Below are 21,557 nucleotides of genomic sequence, written 5' to 3'. Positions count from 1 at the left end.
ACTTAGAAATTTTTTGATGTCATAGCTATGTAAGTCCAAAGTGAGATCAAAGATAAATTCTAATGCTTTTTATACTCAGTGTTTTATTAACACCTATTCTTTTTTGCTGTGGTTTTCAAAAAGTAATTCACCCAATACATTCACAATTACTGGGTTCAAATATAAATTCATAACAGATCAGTAACACCTCCTATCTTTTTATCTTTAAATTTTTAACGCTTTTCCTCAAAAATATAACGCAAAAGATAATTTTGCTTCATATTTTCTTGTTTTAAGTAAAAAGAAGCTTTATTACAACCCACAAGCTTTTTTTCTTTAGAAAAATCTCTTGGTTCTGTTGTATCTCTGAAAGGTAAAGAGCACAATCAATAGCTGAATTTCTAGAAAAACCTTTAAAAAATGAAGTACTTTGTTATGATTTCAGTTGTCTCAAAAAGAAAGCTGTTCTAAATACCATGTAAACTGAGTTCCTTTATAGAAGAGCAAGTAATAAAAATCTTAATATTTTTGCTGAAACTTAAATGCTGCATTTTTGAGTGACCTCAAAGAATACCTTCTTTCCTTTGTTTGGAATTTAAATATGTATTTAGATTAACCTGAACTACAGAGGTTTACTATGCCAGTAAATCTATACAGCTGGACTCTGCCCATACATCTCCTGTTTAAAAAAATAATGGAAATATTCATGTTTGTCAAAGAACAGACTTTAGCTTCTAGTCTCAAGAAAATTCCGTATGGAATGTACTATCTGGGTATATAGAGAAAGCTTGTTATTTTTAACTTTTTTGTTGCTTAGAAGTAGAACTCATATAAACATTAGAAAACAGTGCAGTTAGTATTATGGTGAAGGAAGATAAAATGATCGTTTAAAAAATCCTGCTGAACTAAAACTGCTAACAGCTATAAATGTGAGGCTGGGTGCTGTTTTGGTGTGACTTTGTCGCAGTCAGCCAACTGTTTTCTTCTTTGTGGCACTATCTTCTTCCTGCTCTGTCTCTGGTGTAACATACTTTTCCCCTTTTATGGCAGCATACATGATCACTCTCTGTGTGGGACTTTGAGATACAGCATCCTCGCAGATGCTTCTCCCTTCTCTTTGGCAGCCATTCAAGTCTGCATTAGAAATTGACAAAATACTAATGATTGATACTCGTTTTAATGAGATTCTTGTTTTCCTGTATGTGATATGTCTGTGGAAGTGATGCTTTTTCAGTCTGAAGTTTTCTAGTGTTGTGTGCATGATAAAGGGTTACCATAGCAATTCTGATGACAAATGTATGTGTGTGTCTTTTTCACCATTGAGCTTCAGGGTGACTGGAATATTCTTACTTTTGGATGGCAGAGATTCTGATTCACAGTTATACAGGCTACTACTGGCTCTGGCACTGTCAACAGAACTGGTAGGAACCATTTTAAATCTTAGTTTTCTGTTTTTTGTCAAGGATTGAGAAAAACAGTAGGACATAGGGCATAGTTTTGAGCTGTTTTAGATGGCAGCAGTGTACATAAGAGATTTGTTTATCACTTCCTAGAGAACAGTGTGATGGTAGGGAGAATCCTAGGCCTCAGGAAAGAGCTGAGTATCTGACAGCAGGATGAATGGGAAGGGTTTGTCTATATAAAATGTATTTTAAGTCCTCATGAGTTTCCCTTTCAGCTTTGCCAGTTTGGATAGGCAGCTGCATTCCAAGATCTGTTTAATATTCCTCTCAGTTAGCACATGCTGTTCAATACTGGGGCAGTGGATACGGTCAAGTGATCATGTATGTGTTTTGATGGCTATTTAAACTATGGGCAAGGTACATAATATGTCCTATTGACTAACACTGCAAAGTGGTCTCTACCTGTCAGACTGTTGGACATGCTTCTTTTGTTCTGATCTCCATAAGTTGAGGTGTAAGCTCAGTGCTCCTTGTTCCTAGCAGTTTGCCTTTAGGATTGCCTCTCTGGTTATGTGGAGAAGACAAGAAGTATGCTTACAAAGGACAGAATCAGCATAAGGCTGGAGAAATAGTTTATCATCTTGAGATACACAGTAGTTGTATACAGGCCATCAGCTGTTCACACTTTAAAGAATGATGTTGTGGGGTGTTTCTCCTTCTAGCAGCTGATGCCTTAAGCTCCTGTGTAAGCTTCTGATCTTGCTGAAGGATTGTACGACTCATTTCAATATACACATGCTAGTCTGCTTTTGAGTTACGAATTGCAGTTCAAATTTTGCTACCAAGCTTTAATAGTTTGTTAACAAAAAACAGGTACAGCAACTCAATTTTTTCTTTTCTAGGCAAATTTGAAGTGATGTTATCTTTGGTTTTTATATTTGTGTGTGCGTACACACTTTATCAAGATGTCATCAGGCTATTATTTCCTACTGTCATCAAGTCCAAAATAAGTAGTTATACCTGTGTAAATGAAAATAAGATTAGGCTTAGCCTATATATTTCTATTTAGCAGTAGGAATAAATGTAGTGTCTTTTACAAACAGTTAGTCTCATTTAATGGCCAGGTAGATATACGAAGACAGCCAAATACAGTATGTTTCTTACTTGTATCTGTGCCAATACCAAATACTTGATCCTATTGCTGCTAATAACAATTTACTTTTAACCATAAGATCAGAAATTAATCTTAACTGAGGGCATCACATAAACAAGCTCATACTAAGTTTCATATGTATTAACAGCCGGAGCTTTACCATTTGCTTACCATTTTTCATCCTTTCTAAAGCTGTAATAGAAATCCTGAACTCTATTGAAATTGTACAGCCTTTTTAGGAAACACTCAGCCCATACTGACTTGTGAACATGAGGAAACAAATGCCATCATTATGGCTTTTCATTCTATGTTAGTTGCCAAACTGAACCACATCAGAGAATGTAGGAGGAGAAATCATGCTTGAAAATTTTTGTTTACTGTCTGATGAGTACATAAATGTTTATGACACAAAAGATGCAAGAAATGTATCTTTCCAGAAGGAGTTAATAAATTTAATTGTTTTAAAGTATGTTGCTTTGTCAGCTTTGTATGCAATAAAGCAGAAGTTAATTTTGTTAAAAGGAACTGACAACAACAATAAGCACTTTGAAAACATAAAACACTTCAGTTTCTCCTGGTAGGCATATGTGCATGTGTAAACCAGGATAGCTGTGAACATTAAATAATGCTATTAGAGGACTCCTTGCTTTGTGAAGAAGAGAACACAGAATTGGAGAATTAAAAGCAAATTGTACCAAGACTAAGGAAGCACCAGACATAATTTAAAAAGGCTGAGGGGAGTAAGTTCCAGGCATCAACAAGCAAGATTCTTGTAGCATGGGATATTGTGCTCTGCTTCCAACATGTTTTTCTACTCGTCTTTTTCTACCCTTTTGCCAGGATTTTCGAAGGAGCCCCTAATGGCAGATTAATGACTTCCCTACAGTACCCTCCTATGTGACTTAGTTGGGGATAATCAAACTTGTTAGAACTCTAATGTCAGACACTCAAAGCAAAGGCCAGGCTCCTACCCAAACTGTGCTACTGTGCTCTTTTACCTGCCCTGATAGGCACACTTTTGAGTTACGGTTTCAGTAGCTGTCACTGGGAATCTTTGCTGAAATAGTAAGATATTTAAATGTTCCACAGCATTTCCTGAAAGTTATTTCTGATTTTATTGTCTGATTCAGAAAATTATCAGGTTTGAAATCTGTTAACAATTATCAAATCATTGTAGGTTTTGATTTTCTACAAACACAAAAATAAGAATAGGTATTGTACAGAATTTTGCGGAAAGGGCTCTTCATGCAAGGTAATGTCAGCTCTGGATGCTCTTATGAAATAAATTCCATTATGGAGGCAGCTGCTACTGAACCTGAAGATCTTCTTCCAGAATAGCTGTATGCGATAGATGGAGAAAGCTTGGAAGGGGAGTTCTTGGAACAGTTTTTTTTGGCCCAAAACTTTCAGAAGTTGATCCCCTCATTTCATGGTTCACATAGTGACCATTTATGGTACTGTTACTTGGAAAACCTAAGTCCTAGGATAAACACACACACCCCTCAATATATAAAACAACTAATATATAAAACTCTAGAAGAAAACACGAAGGACAGCTTTCTGTTTGTAGTGTTACCAACTTTTCTTTGTGTCAGTATCATTAATTTCTAAAAAGAATTGGTTTCCTTTTAATAAATAAACATGAAGGTCTGATTCACTCATTACATATGCTAGCATAAGTGTTATGGGGAATCACACATTACCATTCCACCTTTTCATCTAGAATTTGCAGCTGTCACCAGGGCATGGATCTTATAACAGCAAGTGAGGAACTGTGAAGCAAAAAATTACTTGTAAACCTTAATTTGGCATAGCATTGCTTAGCTTAACAGAGTACATATGAGTACAAAAAAGCAATGGCAAGCCTAGTACCATGGTTCTATTATGAGATGTACAAAGAGTTGTCAAAATATAATTAAGGACTCTGAATTACTTCTTGTATTCCTAAACAATTTATCAAATGACCTTTCCTTTTTCTTAATCCTATTCCACAGATGGCAGAACTACTCTAGTGTGTTCTGTGTTTTATTAGGAATTATATCAAAGCAAAGACTTGCACTGTGTTCAGGAATATTATATAGATTTTACTATCCTGCTGCACATGTTTTTAATTCAATATTAAACTCCTACTGGCTTATTGTTTTTACTGGTCCTTATGCTTTATTTCAGCTTTGAATTCCAGTTCAATTTGTTGCAGATCCCAGCAGTTTCACTAGTTTTTTTAAAAAAACCAATAATTAAATGAAGTTAAAAAAAATTTATATTTCATCAAACTTACAGTGACTTAAAGATAACCCTGTGATATCTAAGACCTGAGTCTTTCACAAGTTTTTCACAAAATCAGTTTCCTTGATCACGTATTATCAGTCCAGAGCCCCGGTGACTTTCTGTGTTGGAAGCTTGGAAGTCCTACTAACTAGAGAAAACCTGGAGAACTGGGATATCAGCCTGTCAGATAGAAGCTTCAAAATCTGTATTTTCTGTTATAAAGTGTCACTTTTGTCAATTGAGATTTGTCTTTAAGCAACCTTACCAGTAAGCAATCATGTAAGTAAGTAGAAATTCTTCAGGTTCTTTTTATTGAATTGGTGCTGGCATGAGGAGCTGTAATGATGTGCTATTCTTTCCTGTAAGTATGAGTCAAGTTTGGCGGAGAGAAAGAAGAAAAAATAGAAAATGCAGAATGTTTTGTGTACTGCCAGTAATGTTATTAATGAGCATGGCATGGAAGTGTCCATTCTGTTTGTGAGCTTTAATCCCAGAATTCTATGTTTAAAACTTTTTAGCTTTCCCTGTAACAGCATAAGAGTTTCTAATAATCTTTTATTGCTGAGCTCCATCAGTAACATACAAGAGTTGTGAGCTGCTGAGAAACATGTAAGAGAGTCACGTATTTTCAAAAATACAATCCAGTTATATTGCACAGTATGTCTGTTAGTGATCATTTGCAAAAAGAATGACTATCCATTTAAGTATACATATACATATGTGTGTAATTTCCCCTGAAGATGTTCTGAATTTTGTAGACCAAACTATTAGTCTTGAGGAAAAATCTGTTTTGTTTTTAATAAACTTTATTTTATCTTAAATTGCCTCCTGTGTAAAGATGTTGCCAGCCTTAAAGGTTACAAAAATATCTTCAGTCATCCCACTTTTATATATGCCTATGTATAAAAGTATGTGTATGTTTGTAGTTGATATAAAAATTCCTTTACATTTATCTAGTGTTTCAACTCAAACTTTTCAAATCTGAACAGTTCTCAAAAGAGGTGTATGTAGTATGTCATTGTAGTTTTCCCCTGTTGTAGAGAAAGAAATTAAGGAAGATAAATGAAAAGTTTAGTTCTTCTACTAGCATTTGTTTGTCTTATTGTACACTATTTTTATGTGCTTTTATACTCATTGACTTTGAATAATTTAATCTGTGATTAAGGGTTGACACATCCCCATCAAGAGTGGAGTTATGACTGTCAAGTCTTTGCCTGTTTTAGCAATGACTTGTAACTAGGATAGTTTGGAGACATTTGCCTAGTACTTGCAAGTTGCCTGAGATGGATTTGTTCAATGTAGCTTTTATCATTACTTTTGTTGGGTAGTTCTTGTGAAAAGGCTTGTTTGGGCACCAATGGGAGCCTGAAATGCACAAAAGCTCTTTAAGGGACTATAGGATGTGAAAGGGGGTGTGAAGGTGGAGAGAAAGAAAAGAAATAAGGGTAAGATTATCAGAGAAATATATGTTCATATTTCACTAAAATATGTTTTCCCCGAGCATTGCTATATCCTGAAGTTAAAAAAGTTACCTAGGTTGTGAAATAATTTCGTTGCTCTTTATCTGTGGAGGTTATACTGCAGTCTCAGAAGCCTTTCCCTTGGGCTATATTTTATGTGGCTATGGCTTTATACTAATATTTCACTGAAAAATGTTTCATTTTCTTTTAACCATTCATGATTTAAGTAATCTAACACAGTAGCATTTCATAGTAGAATTTGCAGACAACACTAAAAGAATATCTAAATCTTTCTTTGGCATTCTACTGCCTTGAATAAGCAAATGTATCCAGTAGTGAGTAGTAAAGTTTGGAAAATTAGAAACAGTGTATGTACAGGACGCCATGCTTTTTAAATGCTGAATGCAACTTAGGGCACTGCTGCTGCAACACATGTGGATTCAGCTCAGTAATGAATAGTAAATGCAAAAATAGTAAATATTCTTTGGTTTTGTGTGGTTATGATGTTTTTGTAGAGCTGTACCCTATGCAACACCTGTTAATGAAGTACATAAATCTTCTCCTTGACCTAGTTGCCTGTCAAAGGAGGATCAGCCTGGTAGACATTTGTATGTTATTTCTCCGCATATTAGTAATGGAGGCAGTCAAGTTGAAAGATCCAGAAGTCTTAGGGAGCTTGGAAGACATATTTAAATGACCACGGGTACTTCTCGTGTTGGTAGTGACTGGCAGTGGTGAATCTCCATTGGTCTGAAATTCTCCTCTTCCCTTACTTTGAAGTTCAAGCTGTCATCCTCATCAAAAATGTTCTTTTAACTCAAACAAAAAAGACCATATGAGTAAAAGATGCTGTCATTTCAGCCGAATTATCTATCAGGCTACTAAGTAATCAGGGAAGTACCAGAGGTGTTTGAAGCCACTATTCAAGCTTTAGGTAAAAAATTACTGAAATGCTAGAATGTGAACTACTGTTTCTGAAAATAACAGGAAGTTAACTCCCAGTGAGGAGCTGTTTTCTTGCTAAGCCTCTAGGAATAAATGAGAGAGTTGGCCTCTGGATAAAAATCTACCAAAGGAAGTATAAAAAGTATTAAATGGTGTATTTTTTATCTCAAAAATCTGGAAAAAAGATTTTATGAGTTTGATTGACAGGAGGTGGAATTTTTTCTTTTCAATTTCTATTGCGCTGGGAAAGAAAGCCAGAATGTACTTCCATGATCCCTGCAGTTTTATAAGCCCTAAATTCCACCAGACTATGTTGGTCTTCCTTTTAAGTCTTTTTCTTTTTTTTTTTTTTTCCCAAGTTCTCATTTGATTTGGGAGCTTATTAATTACTTCCATAAAGCAGAACATTTTGATCAGGTTCAAGGCATCAATACCTTATGCATCTGCTTAGACAGGGCGCCAGAAGGTTACCAGGCTTTTCGAGCAAAATAGCTGTATATTTATACAGTTTGCTTATGGGTTGCTTACTGGTTCAGTCCTCATGGGTGAATACAGACAAATCCTCTGGAGCAGTACTGTGCCATTGTTATTCTAATAAATAGGGATAATTGGAAGCTTAAAAAGAGCTAGTTGTTTTTTCTCTTTTCTTTCATATCCCCTTTAATGTTCAATACAAAATAAAAGGTGTGAAGTCTGTGGCAATAAAAATCTGCTTAGAGCTATAACTTCTTTGCTGCTTCAGTAGTTTGACACAACAATAAATGCAGTTCTTCTGAGGAAAAGGTGAAGCAATCTACCTTGAAAACTCTTTGCACTCTAGTTCTTTTTAATGTAAAATTTGAAAGGAGCCCTTCATTCTTCTTTGTCTTCCAAACATGCTTTTTATAGTTGTTTAATTCATTGCTCCTTGAATTTCTCTGGCATCATTTCTGTTGACTGAATTGAATATTAATGAAAGTAGAAGTCTAGTCAACTGCACTTTCTCTTCTTACCACATCTTATGAAATAATAAATCCTACCAGGAACCCTATGACTTATAAGAAACATAAGTTTTGTCTATTCCATAGCTACCATGTTATATATTAATTTTTCTGTCACTCATGACAACTACTATTGTCAATGCTAATAGAGAAATACAGTCTTGTTTTTAAATTCCATCAGTTTACACATTTGACACATGTGAAGACATACACACTCCCATTGGAGAGGATATAAGAGGGATACATAAATAATCTGCTGCATAGTAGTCTAGTATAGAATGGAGTGGGACTCCAAGTGTTTATTCTTAAAGCAGCAAAAGGAAGAAGTAGTAGGGAGGTTTTGTGAATATAAAGGAGTCCAGAACAGCCTACATGAAATACTGGAGTATGAGGAGTTAATCTCAGTCTTGATCTACATTTTATCAGGTCATGTGATAGGACAAGGGATAATTTTAAAACTAAAAGAGGGTAGAGTTAGACAGACTACAAGGAAGGAATTTTTTACAATGAGGGTGGTGAAACACTGGAACAGATTACCCAGAGAGGTGGTGGATGCGCCATCCCTGGAGACAGTTAAGGCCAGGCTGGATATGTTTCTGAGCAACCTGATCTAATTAAAGATGTCCCTGCTTATTGCAAGGAGGGGGGGTGGACTAGATGACCCTGAAAGGTCTCTTCCAACCCAAACTATTCTATAAACCTAAGACAGCATGTGATGCTTTTTTGAGTCTCAGGTGGACATGTAATGAGACAGGGATCTGCTGGAAGACCGGTGGAAAAGAAGGAAGCATGAACCAGCCTGTATCAAAAAATTGTCATGGTTTTGGTATGTTTTATAAACCAGGTATTAAACACTGAAACTGGTATTTTGTTACACTGTCCTTAAAAAAATATTTTAGAAATCACAGCTTGAACTCTAAAAACTCCTGAGGTTGGTTTGGAAACAGTAAATGTAACAGTAATAGTAAAAAAGCTCACTGTTCTGTCTGGTTTAGGAGTTTTGCTTCTGTAGGGCACACATCAGTTGTGTTTTCAAATAACTTCCTGCACTTCTGAGCACTGGCCAAAAATTTGTGTGTTTCTGTCTTTTTGAGGTAACTAAGATTATGTGTTTGTATCTTCTTTGCACCTATGGTGTTACTGAAAATAGAAACTCTGGGTGTTTTCTTCTAAAATGAGAGACTTAGCAGTGTTAGATTTTCTCATGTCTGTTTTTATGTGCTGTTTTGCATGTTTAGTAGAGTGAGATTTCCTTTGTGGTGTTTTTGTACAGTATTGTGTCAAAACTCTAACATCATCAATAAATTTCTGCCTACCTAGCAAGTAGGAGAATAAGAAGATGCACTATAGACAGGGCAATTAGGGTTTAGATTCAGGAAATACATGTATTACAGCGCATTGAGCTGTATGTGGTAGTCAGGAGGCTTTTGACTTTACCAGGAGCCATTTTCTTATGTTTAATAATGTGACAAGTTTTTCTGTCACCATATCTTTGGTCTTACTAGCATTCTAGTAAGCAGCTACTAGATTCACAAGAAACTTAACAGTTGATTCAGACTATAGTTTTTGCTTAAATTCGTTCGTGGCAGTAGTAAAGATGATCCTTGATTTGTGATCCATTGCTCAGGCAATAGGTACATAGTCATACCCTCCGTGCCATGGAATCTTTATACAACTATTTGTGTTGAGTTTGTAGGTTTTCAAAGAAAAACATTGTGTTTGTCTGTAGAAGGGGAGGAAAGGTGGGAGGATAGCATTACTGATTAATCAAAGAAATCAAGTATATCAGAGAAAGGGATTTCCTCTTGCAGGTTCTTGCTCAGGCACTGAGCCTTATGCTTCTTCCTGCATACTGAATTAGTCAGCAGTGACCCCTTTGCAGCTTGTGATGCAGTCTGCTGATTTTTTTAAGCAACATTATAAAGTTCAAAAAAGCACCCTATCCCAATCTCAGCAAAGGCATTGCATGAGAAATGAATATATAAATTACAGTCTAAATGCTTTATTGATGCATTTTGGGTAGATTGTGTTCTCCTGCCTGCAGCTTATTGAACCTGTCTGATTTATGTGTTGGCATAAATCACTGACTTCTGAATATGGTTATATGAATTTAGGGCAGTATTCACTTACAATTTACTTGTTGATGTGAATGTTAACTGAGCTGTTTATCTAGATTGTTATATATATCAATTTAATGTTTCTCATTACTTCCATTTACATAATGTTTATTAAGTCAGGCAAAGTGTTGTGTCAAATATTCAGATTTCCTTTTCTCTGCCTTGAATATTGTAACAAAAATTTGAGAATATAAGGGGAGCAAAGGAAAGATTATTAAGAGTTTTTTGGGTGTTGGGTTGCGGATTTTTTTCTTTGTTAAGTTTTAACCATAGGTCAGTCATATCCCAGGGGAAGAATAAAATATGTAAAATAAAATTTCAGTGGTAGAAGCTGTTCAGACTTGCTGGAAATTCTTGTGAGTGCTTTTAAGATTGATGCAAGGTGAGATCTTTGCATTGTAAGCTAGTGTATGCACATACTGGCTGTAAATATGGCCAAATTCAGCAAATGCCAAAAACACATTGCTGAGTAGTTCAGGGCTTGCACGGTGGATGCAAGACTAAAGTAAGGACAGGAACTTGGAAATAGTATTGTTTCATAATACTCTGTGTAACCTCTTATCTTATGATTCAGCATATCTGATTCTAATATTTTGCGGTAACTATAGGTTAGACTTGGGATGGTTGTTCCAGCAGGATAATTGTAATTTTTGAAAGTCATGAGCCAAATTTCAAAGAAATATAAGGTCAGACTTTTGTAACTGAATACTTTGTTGTTATGTGCTAAAACCACCTCTTACCCTCAAAATAAACTGTATGAATTGAATTTACTTTGGCAATGTATGGCATGTCATTTAGTTGTGAAAACATGATTAAACTAAGTTGGCAAATTAGTTTCTATTTTGAATTTGTCTGAATGACATTGGACTGTTTTTCTTTTCTGCTTGTCTCAATAAGGCTGCTATTCCCTTACACTGCCAGCTACACTCTTATTGTGGATGCTATAGCTGCTAGTAGGGATGAATGCCTTGTATGCTCTTTTATCCCAAACAAAAATGAAGGTTGAACCTTGCAAGTTATATTCAGTCCTCTAGCTGCCAGGTTGCCTTAACTTATGGGTCTTGTGGTTGAAATACAGAAAAGCAGTGGCTGCATCTAATGGCTTATTATTAACTGTCTTCTGTGGAAGCTGTCTGATAGGAGTGGCAGAGTTTGACATCTCAGGTTCCTTAGGAACCTTGAAGGTGAATGGTCCTACTGGGATCTGGGACTGTCACAGTCCAACTGATTCTGCTTGTTTATCACTTTATGCCAGGCACTGGCAGGTCCTTTTTGCAGTGGAATCATATGGGTTGCCTAACATTTCACTGTAAATCTGGATTCCTATGTCTTGACTTTGAAGGTTTCTACAGAACCTAGAAATATTGCTGTTTCTTTGAACCCCTTCCTGAGAATCTCTTACTATTTTCAGTTCTACTCTGAAAGATGCTGGGAGAGTTTTGGTGAAGTCATGGTAGAAATGCCTGTATTATGGTTAAAGGCAATAGGAATACGGAGAGAACATATCTAAGAGAATTCAGATGGTTTTGAATGTTTGCAAAACCAATATAAATCAAATATTGACTTTTTAAGAAGTCCTCTGAACATAACTTTTCCAAAACTGTAAAGGTGGCAATGGCCACAAGGGTGGAATACAAAATCAGCAAATTTCAGGCAATGAATTATAAGATGCCTGCTGTGCAGAAAATCCTGCTGATCACAGCTAATCATAAGGGGAATTGTTTTCTGAATGAAGACCACAAGGGCTGGTCTCATGTTTTGCAGCACTGCATTCACTTGCTCTTCTATTTCTTGTACCCATATTCATAATAATGTAAAGACTTCATCAGAGAATGGAAATGGGATTTTGATAGCCAAAAAAAAAAAAGTCACCTGCCAGTAATTTTGAACATGGCTGTTGAGTGGATTTGACCTTGATTTCAGCTTTGTTCTTGGCTGGCAGGTGCCTGGAGGCCTTTTGGTCTGCCTTAGAAGAACTTGTTTTAAAACAGTAGTATTTGTCGCCTAATTATGAATGCAGATATTGCACGTGTTTGTGATTTACAAGGCCTTGCTTATGTGAAACAGGCTATAAACTCTCCTTGGAAATGTATAGTAGTCTGGAGTAGATAATTACACTTTGAGAAAAGAGCCTCTGTTTCCAGTGAAAACACTGTAAAGTTATTTCAGAAATGCTCTGACCTCAGACGTTTCATATAACTTACACAAAATGCTTTCACATTTGTGCGGCAGCTAGCAGCTTGATCTCTGCAATCTCATAAACGAAAGCACAGAAGTCTCCCTGGGAAAAAAGCAGGATGTCTATGCTGTGGCCTACAAAGCTAGTGTTATTTTACTCACTCTGTTCTTTGTGTCTAGACGCTTAAACAGAAGAAACCTTGCCCTCCTTTAAACAAATCTTTCTCCCAATCACACCCCACCCCCGCAAACCCAGCTTTCCCTCAGATTTTTCTTTCTCCCTGCCTCCACTCAGTGTACACACACTAATAAATTCTGCAGTAAAAACCTTGGGAGAATTTCTCAGCACAAATGGAAAGAAGATGTCAAAGGCTGAGGATAGGAATTTTCTTTTTAAAGTTGCAAAAACAATAGAGAACAATTGAAACAATGGGGGAAGAGCCAGAGATGGGTGAACAAGCCATGACAGAATTACATTAAGTTTCTTTTGCTGAAACCCCACTGGTTCTATTCACTAGCATCCAGAAGAGCTATTTTTGCTTGCAATTCTTTGCTTGTTTTCCAAGACTCTTGGTGGAAAGCAAAAGCATTGCAAATACAAGTGCAGAGAGAATTGTTCACACTTGCGAGAATGTTCACACTAGAAGTGCTCTTGTGGCCTCTTGAAAAGCTGTTTTTAACTTCTGGTACAATAAAGTTGTCAGATATTAATGAAGAATTTGTATGAAAAAATTGTGTGCTGAAGGATGACTTCAGAGAGAGTATAGTGTGTCACACTAGGGGAGAGCAAACACCAAGCAGTCATAGTTGCTGGCTTTGTCCAATAGAAAGAAATGAAAAGAAAACCCTGGATTTCTGAATATGATGTGGACAAGCAGTTTTAAAAAAACTCTGCACAGAAAAAGAAGAAAAAATTAATTGAGATATGTGATTTGGTCTTATAATAAACGTGTTTGGGTATGGATTGCTCTTTCAGAAAATTAACAGAAGATATGCGAAGGTGAGGCAGGGACCACTTCTGCAGGTGTAAACAGCTGAGCATATTGCCAGCAGTTGTACCAGGAAGATGGTTTTGTAGCCCCTCAGATCTGCTGGCTGAATCTCATGTGAGCATGCTCTATCTTGTTTCTGTTCCAGTGAGCCAGCTTAGTTCAGGCAGCTGATGCAGTCTCTGCTGTCTTAGTTTCTACCAGCTGGCAGAGCTGTGGTAGGCATGCCTCAGAAAAGCTGTGAGCCAAAACCCTGCAGAAGTAGGGCTAACTCTGGGCGTAAGAATGGCATTGAGCAGCTGGATGAAGGCAGTAGCAGTCCCACAACTGTGGCATGATCCAAAAGCCAACATCTGTCTGCAGTCTTGATCATGTTATCTGTAATTTCACGCTTAAGACCCAAGAAATAGGATTCTGACTGTAGCAGATAGGGGTCATGTTATTTGCAGTTTGCTGCCAGTAAGATATTCAGAGCCAGTAGCAGTCTGATAATTCAAGGAGATAGAATACATAAGCACAGCCCTTCACTTGTACTCAGTGTTCACAGTGAAAAAGGCAGAAACAGCCAGCGTTGATTGATTCTACTTCTTCCCATTCTGAAGTTACTGTGTTACTGATGGTATGAGTTTGCAAATTTGCAAGATTAAAGACATATATGTGTACGTTTTAAAGTGGGCCTGCTGAAAATATAGTCTATGTAATGTCACATCCAAGTAAGTATGAGTCTGTAGACAGTGCTGCATGTAGTTTCCGGTGTATGTATATGAACATGTGCATTGGAAAGGGTCAATAAGAGTTAAAGTATAAAAAAAAATAGATGGAGACACCTTAAAGGGTGCAGCAAGGTTGTATCCATTCATAAATTGTTTGGTTTACTTTGTTTTTAAAGAGGACAAGTTCTTGCAGAGTGGTGCAAAATTGATGGGATCATAGTTACCTGAGCAGACGGTTCCCATTCAGCTAGCACTGAGCACTATCCTTTGTAAAGGAGATATGGAGAAGTCAGGTAGCAGACTTGTTTCTGTGTGCTCTGCAGCTGACGGAAGACATGGCAGGCTATGGAAGGAGAGGCATATGTTTTAACTCCTTGGAAGATTTAGCAGCAGATGCCCTTCTCTGGCATGCGTCAGAAGCCCTTAAAAATAAGCAGAAAATTGACTACAACGAGGATTCTCAAAAACTTGCATATGGTTGGTCACATCTTTAATACACAGCAGACTGACCTTCCTTCTATTTGCATTTATGTGAACCACATGAATTTTTACTAGTGTAAATTATGAAATGATTCAAACATGCTCAGCTCAACTAAGTTGCACTTGGTTATTTCTAATTGTCTTGCTGGTGGCAACCTTTTCTTATGCTGCATTTGTGCACATACACACACCCTCTCTCTGCTAGCTTGGATGGCTCCTTCTCTGTTTCCAGCTGCTTTCATACATTCCCAGGTCCTTCTTTGTAATGAAACACCTGCATATTTTTCAGAAAAGTGAGGTAGAGTCTGCACTGTGTAAGCAGCCAGTTCTCTGCAGACTGCTAGCGCTTTTATTCACAAGATACTAACCTGAAAACTAGTGTTTTAGAAACCTGCTGGTAGCTTGCTGGAAGGTGCTTAATAAAAATGGAATAGGAAAGGACCATGCTGTTATGTGATTGTCACCTTACTGTTTGTCTGGTGGTAAGTAACAATAAATATTACTTCTGCAAATTCACGTTATACAAAGAGCAAATTTTGTCTAAAACACTTGAGACTAAACATCAACTTCAGCATTGCCAAAGATAGGACTGAAAACTCTACTTTTAGATTCCCGAGTCCATTTTTCTTTGGCAATCTAAGCCAGGGAGGGTGCCAAAATACATGGCAGATTTATATGTCTCTGAATTTATTAGATGCACTTGCAAAGAAGTTTTACAGTCTTAAAAAACATTTACTATCTGATAGGAGATAAACTGCTGCTCCTAACTGGAATCAATAGAAGTTTTGCCATTTCAGGCATAGTTTTGCTTGTTGAAGTAGCCTGATTTAACACACAGGGTGAGCAGACTATTTGAGAAATAACTACAGAGTGCTATTATTAATACAGTGAAGAAGCTATCTCTGGAATAGCCCTGGCCTTTGGAGTGAAAAAATTACAAGGACATACATTGTTAGGAAGAACTTGCAGACTGTCACAGACCTGTTTCTTGCTGAGTCCCAGGACTTTGTCAGTATTAGTAATTCTTCTCTGCTTTTGTTTCTTTCAGGGCCCTCCTGGTCCAAAAGGCGAGAAGGTGAGTTGATGTACGGGTGACACAGATGAATGGAAAGCCCAGCATGAGCTAAAGAGATCGTTTGTGTTGACGCAGTGTAATGTCAGATTATGTAAGAGAGCTGGGTAGCACACAGATGCTGTGTTAAACCTATCATCTCATCTTTCCACTTTGCAGGGAGATCAAGGTGATCAGGGCCCTCGGGTAAGCATCTTAAAAAACAATGTTACACTTCCCCTTGCTGAGTAGGCAATTAGTCTTTAGTGCAAAACTAAATTAAATACACTGTCTGAGCTAATTATGCTTATTAGCTGCCTTTACCCTGCATGTTGAAGTAAGTGTCTGCAGGACAGTAATATTGAACGTGACCAGATAGTGTCTGGGAAGATCTGAGTAACAGTAATAATGCATTCAAATACACAGTTTTCATTATGGGTGGAAGCAGGTTTCACAGTGTTTTTGCTCTGCTGTACAAAAGCTGGCTTTCCTAACCAAACCTTTCAGTTTCCCCAGCAATGTTTTCGTGCCTTGCATGGGCTCCCACAATGCAGAGGGCTGGTGGGTTTCTAATAAATATACTTCCAGATTTCATGTAAAATGTGTCGAGTAATTAGTGAATTGTAAACAGATATCATGTATGCATGTATTAGCTCTTTTTCCTGACATGTCTGTATTTGATATTTTAATAATAATATCACCTTGTAAATACATTCAAACAGACCACAATTTAGCTGTGGAAATGTAAAGGTTCTTTTAGTTTTTAAATATGTTTATTTTAGCAGATCAGATAGATTGGCTGTGCCAGTTCATTCTTCTTTACATCTGTGCTTCATTAGAAAATATTTGGTTAATTGTTCTGATGATATAGTGATTCTCTTTGGTTACATGTTTATAAATCTCTGTAACGGCATGTTCCATGGATTTTCTTTTTTACTTTTTCTGCCAACTATGTTAAATATTTTGAATTTGCAATTTTATTTTATTCTTCTGTTGTGTTTCATGTGTATTTCATTTGTAGTCAATAAGATTATCTAAAATCACAACATGCATTTATAGCTGAATTCGGTGCTGTCAGCTTTAATTACCTACAAAGGAGTTTTGTTATGTTTGGTAATATGACTGCACATTATAAAGGCAGAGGCCTGTTAGTGAACAGCTTTAAATATTATTTCAGTTGAAACACAAAAGAAGAATTAGAAAACTATTTAAAGATATAAAAAGGAAATAGAGACTAGCAATGTGAGTAGCGTGAATACACAGATTGAAGATTCTGAAGAATGTAAAAACTTTAACTTCTAAGTAAATTTAGTATCTCTCAGAAACTATGCTAGTCTGTGTATTTTGGCTAATTCTGTGATATGGAACCTTATGGAGAATGTGAAGGGAGAGAAGGCAGGGGAGTAGACCAGCACAGTCTTAGTGGCTTAGGAGAGGATGCTCCATTCATCCTCTGACTGATGCACAGTCAGAAGTCTGTGCATAGGTACTTGTGCTAAGTGATCTTCTATTCAGAAGAACTGGTGTTTAGTTAAGAACAGGAGAGCAAATTTGACAAAGCTATAAGAAGGAGATACATTAATAAATAAATATGGAATACTGTGAAGAGTATTACACAGCTGAGGATAAGAATCTGGAATTATGAGTATTGGGGAAGTTTCCAGAGAAAGAGAGGTCTGAATACAAAAAAAAATGTTATATACGCAAGGGAAAGATGATGCTGTTTTTTCTTATGGTGGCATAAAATGGAGAGCAGAGGGCAGTTTTGGAGGGTAAGCAAAGGTGCCAGAGCCTCTACTGGTCCAGAAATCTTGGCAAAATATTGGACAAATGTAAGAAGTGGTTAAGAGTGTGCGTCTTTCAACCCCTGGGCTGGAAGTGTTGGCAATAGTAAATACAAACATGCAGGTTTGTTCACTGTTATTTTGCAGGTTGAGCAAGTTCAAGGACTGCTACACAGAGACTATTGTGTCCCTCTTTGACAAGACAGCCCCCTATACTGGAGGGCAGTAGAATCTGTACTGGGCCATAAAAATGGTTATGGCTACACTGTAGTTTTGGTAAATCACTTGCAGCTAAAAACCTTTTTTTGAAGTATATGGGTGTAGCTTAGGTAATTTGCTCAGTCTTGCTGCTTTTCCCTTTATCTTTTTTATGTGTGTTTGAATGTGTTCTGCAGCAGCCTCTTCTATTTGCCTTGCGGATTTCACAAGTAATAAGTACTACAAAGCCTCTGACCATTTTATGTTTTATGGTACAGCAGTTATCTCTTCTGATGACTGTCTTCAGGGTGAATCTGCTCAACTTGCTATGCCAGGGGATTTAGAATATAATAAATGGAAATTATATGTGCAAGCCAGTCATGCACCAAATAAACCCATTTAACCGTGACTGGTTACCTTTGCACATAGTTTTCCATCACTGCCTATGTAAAATAAATGTGTTTGGAGGTAATACCATAACATATTGTTTTAGAGAAATATTGTACCTGAAAGTGACTGTGGGATGGAATCAACATTTGGATTTCACAAGTTTGCAGACAGACTGACTACAATATCCAAAAGCAATAGACATTTTTAGACTAATTCAAGTTTTACAGGCAAGGAGCCTGAAAGATTCTTTGGTTTGGTATTTTTACATATTAGTTTGAAAATTTTAAATCCCGCTGAAAAGAAAAATACCCCAATTTAAAAAAGCTTTTAAAGATTTTGTAATGGTAGGATTGCAAATGATAAATTGTCCAAGTATAGATTGTACCCTGATTACTGGAAATAGATCTTCAGAGGTGAATGTCTGGGAATGGAACAGCTAGTACTGAGTGTCTTAATCACTCTGTTCTCCTTGTATATATGACATAGTAAATATCTTCTGTCCTTTCATTCAGATACATGGGAGATTCCTTGCTTATCAGGTCTAGAAATCATCAGCTAGCAGTTGCCTTTAAATTGGTTTTGATCTTCGTACAATGAGAAACCATCCAGAAGCCATACTTATATATTTCCATAAAATTATTTTCTGTCTTTAATACGTTAAGTAAATTTTCCTAGCATCTGGATCTTCCCAGAACTGATAACATCTCTAAAATATCTTCAGGAGAAGAGAAAGTTCTAGAAAAGTATTCAGAAATTTATTTTATTGTGTTAAACTTTATTGACTTGAAGATTAAAAATTGACTTGTGTACTGTTAAAACAATGAGGTTCAGAGAGTGATGTTCTTTTTTATTTAACCCTTTCCCCTTACCTATTTTAATACATTTGCTACTTAGTTGCTGCAAACTAGGGAGAAATCATTGTTTTACAATAGAAATTTTGCAGGTTCTGTTCTGTGCTGGAAAATTATTTAAAAATGATCTAATGAAGACAGAAATGGCTTTGGATGCCGTCTGTTTACTGAAATAGCTCAATACAAGTGAGTGTGTAAATGTAAGCTATGTTTTTAGCTGAAGTATTGCTTCACTTGTATCATAATAGACACAACTTTTATAAACTGTCCCACGTTAAAAGGAAATTGAAGATATCCAAGCAGTACATTTTGACCCATTTTTATAAGAAAATTTCAAAAATTCTAGTTTTAAAATATGTACTATTATTAGTTAATAGTTTTCTATGGAATGTGTAATAAATATATTGAGCCTTTTCCTGCTTCTACTGACAATTAATAGAAAACCTATATTCATGTCATTAGAATCAGTACCTCATCCGTAATCAGATGATAGCAGTTACTGAGTGATGATTAAATTGTGATGATTAATTTTTCACCATCTTTTAAAGCTATCTTATTTTGTATTATATTTCATTTGAAGGTTAGCAAATTTTTTTTTTTTTGAGAGGAACAGGTTTGCTTTGCAAAATAAGTAGTACTAGAAAAATTAATCTGATTTCTTGCCTTCAGGTTTTTGAAGGCAATGCCAATTGTAGCAAATGTAGGTAAGTCACTGATGTAATAGGAAGCAATGTTCCCAAACAGTGCTAATTTTTATCTTCATTCAACATCTCGTCAAAGCCAAAATGTATAGGTGTATAGTCAGAGTATTATGTTAATTAAATATAATTTTACATAATTTAAACATAGTCTGTGAATTTCTTACAGGACTGCAGTTGATGATGTTTAATTATATCATCATAAAGTTTCTCTAATTTCTATAAATACTACTAATTAATTTTATCTTTCTTAATAGAAGAACTGGGTAACTTTCATTAGCATAAATTAGCTAGGAACAGCTTTTTCTTTTTGGATTAAATACTCTTTAGTTTCATTTATATGAATATACTGTCAAAAACTCTGTAGAGGTAATGATATAGTGGTAGTATTTCCTTAAAGTGATGTTCTTATGTATGTAAAAAAGCAAGTTATTCGTTTATTATGTGTTATTTCAGATACATAGTACAAACACTGCATCACTTGAAGTTCATACTTGAGCAGTATGATTACCCACATTGTTGTTTCTTCTGTTATTAATTGTCCTGTGTAAAACAAATTATAGTTCACATTCTAAACTATATTTAACCACTGTAAGAAGACTAAAAGAAAGTTCATGGTTCCTTCTGTTAAATTTTACTAAAGCAGCATCATAGAGTAAACTGCTGAACATCTGGTTTAACACCATTTTTTTTTTTTGTGAGCAGTTAATCTGACTTTTGAGACTTTGTTTCCTTATCTGCCAGAAGGCAACACGGGTATTTACCTTCTCTGTTCCTGGGACTAATTATCTGTTCTGCTTCACTAGTATTAGGCTGTTGTGGCTCCCCTGTTTTCCATTAAGCTGAAACTAGGATAACAAATTGGAGCAAGGTAACTTTGAGTGCTGTAACAATAAGACGTTAGGAAAGAGCTCAGACTGCAGTGGTTACCAGCTTCATCTGAAGCAGTGGGACACTCAAATGAAAGGAGGATGTGCCTCCTTTCGGAGTTCACAGGAGTGTCCTTTTGGCTGTGGATGACTCTCTAGGGCCAAACTATGCCTTTGATGTTCAGCTCCTGGGGTTTCCCTGGGGAATGCAGAACAGCTGTGACACCCTCTTAGAGTGCCACATACACCCTCCCAAGATGAGGATGTTGTCATTCCTGTCTTAAGAGCTAGTTGGTGCCTGTCTTCACTCACCACCACTTGGTTTGCATCCTGCCCCTTTTTAGTAGTGCCAAAGGAATGGTGAGGAAGGAAGTCTCTGTACATCCTGTTCCTTTTTCTACAGCCATGTCCTGTGACTGACAAAACATCATGTAGTTGTTTTAGCTCAAGCTGCAGCTGTCACGCTGCAATACTGAACACTTGAGTTAGACCAATTTGATTGAAAACAACTCTTTAAAAACATTTCATCCAGTCTTAATGAATATCATAGAAGTGAACGACTTACCTGCATTGCACAACTGCGATGGTTATGTAATTTGAAAAGAAACGTAAGCCAGGACAGAAGATTTTTGGTGTGAGAACTAGCTTGGTTTGGGGAAGACCAGCCCATCTTGAAGTTAACTGGATGTCTACCATTAGTTTCAGTGAGAGTAGGAGGTTTGCCTTCAGGAGGGAAGGCAATATATATTTTGCATAGGTCAGATGGTGATCACTCATCAGAACTTGTAACTGAGTTGCATGGAAAAGATATTTGCCTCACTAAAAATTCATCTAATCCTAGGACCAAAATAGAAAAGTTCTGGCGTTTTCCAGTTTTGTTCATTTTGAGTGCAGTTTCAGGTAGAGTTTACTGTGAAAATAACATTTTCACATTATAGTCACATTATAGAAAATAACACTTTTATAGTGACCTGTTTGTGCTAGTTCTTAAAATTACATTTTTTATTATTTTAATACAAAGTCTGAATCATTACATAATGTATTCCAAATA

The 21,557-nt window shown here is 36.4% G+C and overlaps 1 protein-coding gene across 1 annotated transcript in view; it reads left to right on the top strand.

Moving 5' to 3' along the window:
• The window catches only part of COL25A1 (collagen type XXV alpha 1 chain), a 300,290-nt gene that overhangs the window by 184,605 nt on the left and 94,128 nt on the right, over positions 1-21,557 (top strand). Inside the window, exons 8-9 of the mRNA XM_061478450.1 lie at positions 15,714-15,740; positions 15,897-15,923. Of these exons, the coding sequence (XP_061334434.1) occupies positions 15,714-15,740; positions 15,897-15,923 (54 nt within the window). The remainder of the gene's footprint in view (positions 1-15,713; positions 15,741-15,896; positions 15,924-21,557) is intronic.

The sequence above is a fragment of the Pezoporus flaviventris genome, unplaced genomic scaffold (assembly GCF_033815535.1).
Source record: "Pezoporus flaviventris isolate CSIRO_AGI_PZ_B2104156 unplaced genomic scaffold, CSIRO_AGI_Pfla_v1 ptg000002l, whole genome shotgun sequence".
In the NCBI taxonomy this organism is placed as follows: domain Eukaryota; kingdom Metazoa; phylum Chordata; class Aves; order Psittaciformes; family Psittacidae; genus Pezoporus; species Pezoporus flaviventris.
Note: the sequence above shows the minus strand (reverse complement) of the source record. Positions and strands in the feature narration are given on the sequence as shown.